General features: G+C 40.2%; 1 protein-coding gene across 3 annotated transcripts in view; it reads left to right on the top strand.

The window, feature by feature from the left end:
- The window catches only part of akap11 (A kinase (PRKA) anchor protein 11), a 26,107-nt gene that overhangs the window by 1,477 nt on the left and 19,575 nt on the right, over positions 1-5,055 (top strand). For all 3 annotated transcript variants that reach the window (XM_019867711.1, XM_019867709.1, XM_019867710.1), the window contains exons 2-6: positions 307-393; positions 1,615-1,725; positions 2,767-2,820; positions 4,306-4,437; positions 4,590-4,848. In XM_019867711.1, coding sequence (XP_019723270.1) covers positions 331-393; positions 1,615-1,725; positions 2,767-2,820; positions 4,306-4,437; positions 4,590-4,848 — 619 coding nt within the window. In that variant the 5' untranslated portion in view covers positions 307-330. The remainder of the gene's footprint in view (positions 1-306; positions 394-1,614; positions 1,726-2,766; positions 2,821-4,305; positions 4,438-4,589; positions 4,849-5,055) is intronic.

The raw sequence follows: 5,055 nt of genomic DNA, 5'->3' as shown, positions 1-5,055 counted from the left end.
CTTCAGCTGCTTTTACTTTTTTTGTTTTTTTTCTTCTTCCCCCCGCAGCCCCCCCCCCCCCACACACACACACACACACTTGAGTACTACATAGTATTTGGAAACAAACTCTGAACTCACTTAACAAGGCTCCAATATTTTAGGATGTCATAGTATTATGAGGAGAAAAATCGTAATTATACAATACAAGTATAGAAGGCTATGAGGAAAAAGTAGTAATATTTCAGGAAGAAATATGTGACATTAGAATTGATTCATGTCACAGACTCATTATGTTTCCATCTGAAGGACACTTTATGTTTACAGGTGAGAGGTCCTCCTTTGGTCGCCATGGATCCTTGTGTGCATGTTCGAGGAGCCCCAATGAAGTCCAGGGCCTCGTTCAGAAAAGAGGTGAGCGACCAGAATTGATGCTGCACTTTTTTTTGTGAGTATCAGTTTATGAAAACTGGCAGGCTTTAGACACTTCGCTTGCCATGTTTTACACATTTCTTCTGTCTCTGGGCGCTGGTGCATAATTTTCTTTGCAATCCGAAAGATCTTTTTCTCTCTTTCTCTCTTTATTATAACACGCAATGATGCAGCAAGAGTGTATTATTTTAAACGCGAACGAGAAGCATGTTTTGCGATCAAACAGACAATCAAGACGAATGGTAGCTGCCCGAGATAGTGGAAAAAATGCAAAGCAGAAGTGTCGTTACGTGCAAGTAACCTATTCCCATACAGTTACAGTACTAGTTGCCTGTTATAAAAAGTGTTTCGTAACGTAATCCAAGTACCATCATATTAATCTCGTGCCACTTGAATTACTTTGATTTACTTTTGGATTACTCCATGCCAAATGTTGAAAAAATTCTCCCCCCGCTCCAAAATAATCAAAATGATGTATATTTGTACTAATTTGTCTCGTCTTTTCTGTCCAATTGTTGTTTAATATGCATGCATTTTAAATGCAAGAGGAAACCTGAGCACCCGCACTTCCCATCCAAAGCATCATAACTGTGAGGCAGATGTCATTTTACTATAAACATTGTTTACGTAACTGAAATTGTACATAAAAAGGAGCATTCATGACTTGGGGTCCCACTGTTGTTTGAATTGCATATTAACAGGTTCTCTGAATGTTAAATACATACTAGGTGTATTAAATTCATCACATAATCTTATATTCACTGTCATTACAATCCTTTACTGATGCAATCACGTGACAATGTTTAAAATGTACATAACAACAATACAGTGATTTGCTAAGTAATTTCAACCTATATTCAATTGAACACACCACAAAGTAGTAGTCCGATACCCATTCTATTACCTGGCTGTGCAGTATCAGCCGATACCCTACCAATATCACACCATTTGAAATATATATATATATATATGAGCAGGGTTTCTTGTAATTCTAATGCACTGCATACACATTGGGATATAAAATGATTGCTGTCATGGCTTGGTCAGGCACTGGATAAAAACTTGTGAAAACTAGCTGCATTAAGAGTATCAAATACTGTAAACACTGTCAGTACACTATATCTGGACTTAAAAGCTACTACTTACTGTACATTTTGTTCTTCAGTTTAATTCTATGCCATGACCTTTGACTTATGTGTGCAGACTGTACATGACAGTGGAGCAAAGTTTGTCAAGAGCCTCTTGCGGAGCAGAAAAGATCTTTGCAGTATCAACCTGGACCTCTCATCCAAAGACAGCACAAGAGTGACAGAGGTTTGTCCCCATCAAGAATGCCAACATAATACCTGCTGCACATACTAGGGTTGAGCGATATGGCTCCTGATAAAATGTTATATCTCAATAACATATAACAACAACATATAACATTAATAAAGTCAACAATAAATCAAAAATAATTACATTCACATTATCCTGCAACTGTGCTTTAATGATAAATAACAATTTGATGCGACAATTTGATAAGCGGTTCTGAATGTGGATGGATGGGTTAAAGGCTTGGGGGGGTTAACCACTGACCTCCGGACATGATAGTTGTGAACGCAATGATGCATATACATGGCGATGTTATGTGTAAACGCCCAGGAATATGAACTATGCCCGGATCATGTTTTGATGGTCGGCATACAATATGTTGCATTGTATGACCTTTTATTTACGAAATCTACAAAAAGATGGTGGCAGTCAACGAAGATGCACCTTGCGACCAAAATAGGACGCAGCCCACGCCTCCTCAACCCGTTTAAACGAACGGACCGGAAAAGCGTGGGCTGCTCGTTCATTTTTACAGCAAGCTGTGCTATTTTATCCACTGGTAATTTTAACATTATAAATATGGTCACGTACTGTTCTAAAACACAATGTGTGTACCATCCGTGTATGCTTGACATTGAAGACAGAAGTGGATTTCTTGCGTGTGTGCTGCCTCGGCAGCAGTGGCTGTGTGTGTCCCTCCTCCCTCTAACCCTCCTTAAGATGATTGTTATCCGCTGGTTTTAACTGTCGATCAACGCCAAACTTGGAGGGAGGAATGTGGTTGGTTGAACTGAGATTTACATGCAATACGAGCGGCAAGGTCTGATATTATCTTCATTTCGATCTTAATATCTTGAAGGTTCAGATCTCAATTTTGATCTGATAAATATATTTCCAGTCCTTAAACATATTTAGATATAGTAGCTAAGTACTGTATACACGCAGACACACACAAACGCGCATGCACACACAAAACATATGGAGAACACTAAGGTGCCCCAAAATCAGACATAATGTAAACCATTTTATATGCTTTTTCAGATTCATTTTGTTTGTCTGCCTGGTCAAAGTGAAGGCGACGATGCTGTGGATCAGGTACTTTTATACTTATTATTGATAATTACTGCCTTCACACTGCCTGTCGAAGCCATCTTTTTTCCAGAAGTGGGCCTAATTTATAAGTCACACCAGACACCGGCGTGTCTGTCATCAACCATAATTTTCTGACTATAAATCGCACCTGTCCCAAAAATTATGAAGAAAAAAAAACACAAGTCGCTCCGGAATATGAGTCACATTTTTTTGTGATTTTACAAAATCCAAGACCAAGAACAATAGAGCTCGGACTCACAGTAGTTTAGCATGCGGCAGCTTCCACAACAAGGATTTACTATTTATATTTACCAAGGCTGTGCAGGAATCGTGGTGACTCAAATTCGGATGCAAATTGGCCGGAAAGAGCGAACGCCCCTTTAGAATTTGTGGAATCAAGTCAGAACGGGTCATAGCATCGTTGTATTTTCACAGAGGCATGTATGGATGGCACTGACGTCTCATAGTGACGTAACATGGGTAGTGAACATGCGTGAAACAATTGTCCGGAAGTCTTTGCGTGTGTTTTGGGATATTTGTTTGTCTAGTAAGCATTAAATTAAATTAAATTAAATTAAATTAACCAATCAGTCAATAAGGCCCAGCTGGGTAGTATCTCAACACCTTTGTCTTCGTTCACTCTTGGCCTCTCACACCATCATCGCGGCATACAAAGGAACTTTGGCCACTTGAACACCGGATAGGAGACGACAGGTTAGCTTTGCTGGCACGTCACATTACAGATGGATTTACTGGAACAAAGTAACAAAAACACCCTGGATTTTACCATTGGCCAAGGTACAAACAAGGATGATGGAAGTAGAAGTAAGCCTTTTTAAACTAAAAAGGAAAACCTTTCTTTAGGTTAATGCTGCTGTGTCAACACACCTGTAGATACATAGTCTTCAAATAAGTAAATGAATGAGGCTTTCGAAAAGCTCTTTAGACGCTGTATGGTCTTGATCAGAGGTGTCAAACCAAGCAGGATATTACAATTGGCCGCACTACGATGCAAGATTCTCATTCATGTAAGCCATTTAAACCAGGAAAGGAAAAACTTTTCTCCAATTAGAAGCGGAATTTTGAAACCAAACATGAAGTCGTTTGCTCCCGTCAACACGCTTAGGGAACAGGGATTTTGGGTTTGAGTCCGAGCTCTAACTTTAATACGCACAAGTCGCACCTGTGTAAGTAGTAGAACCACCCAAACTATGGAAAAAAGTGCAACTTAAGAGTACCTAATATGGTAATTATTTCATTGTGGAATCCTGTATACGTGTTTAAGTACACACAGTTTTAGTAATATTCTGCCTTTAGTGAGTTCTGTGTAAAATGCCAAGTCGAGTAAATACTGGTGTGACTGTCATGCAGCAATTGCTCATGATGAAAGGGGGCTGCTGGTTGAGACTTTGCGTGATGCCTAAGGATAGTTTGCACATAACTGTCAGTGGATTCATTGTGCAACTATGTATTCCGTCCTTGTTTAAGGCCCTGTCGTCCCTTCCGGCTGGGCTGTGCGAGATGCTCAGAACCTTCCACATTTATGGCCTGAGGAATAATGAAGTTCAGTTGCTCAAAGACTCCCCCAGACTGACTGAGCACAAGGACACTGGGCCTCAAGTAAGTAAAAAAAAAAAACTCTTGTAACCGAACTCCACTGCTGACTACTGCATGCTAAATAGCACAGTCAAGTACAATCCACTTTTAAAACTTTTGAAGAACCTCTTTTTTTTTTTTTTTTTTTCTTTTTTCCCCGAACACTCAACATGCAGTGCTGGATAAAGGCTGTGTGTGTGCTGCGCCACAACCTTGGTGCCAGTGGGCAACCTCCGGCTGGAGTCACATCGTTGACAAGCCTTCTTGGATGCTATGTAGCCGGCGTCCGCTACGCTCTGGAGATGCAAAGCCTCCACAGGGGTGAGGCGAGGCAGTCGGAGGAAGATGACACCAACCAATCCATCTCGTCCATCGAAGACGACTTTGTCACTGCACTGGAGAATCTCGAGGAGGACGAAATGGGAGAGAACCCCTGTAAGGTTTAGAGTTTAAAGGAATTTAGAAACTTATATATAGAAATGTAGGTGATCCCAACAGCTGACTGCAGAATTTCCTCATCTAGTGGTCCAGAGTGTTTATTATAAATAATGAGTCTATGTGCGCATATATATATGTGTGTGTGTGTGTGTGTGTGTGTGTGTGTGTGTGTGTGTGTGTGTGTGTGTATATATATATATATAT

The sequence above is a fragment of the Hippocampus comes genome, unplaced genomic scaffold (genome assembly GCF_001891065.2).
Source record: "Hippocampus comes isolate QL1 unplaced genomic scaffold, H_comes_QL1_v1.1 scaffold27, whole genome shotgun sequence".
Classification (NCBI taxonomy): Eukaryota; Metazoa; Chordata; class Actinopteri; order Syngnathiformes; family Syngnathidae; genus Hippocampus; species Hippocampus comes.
This window is presented reverse-complemented; position numbering and strand designations above follow the sequence as displayed.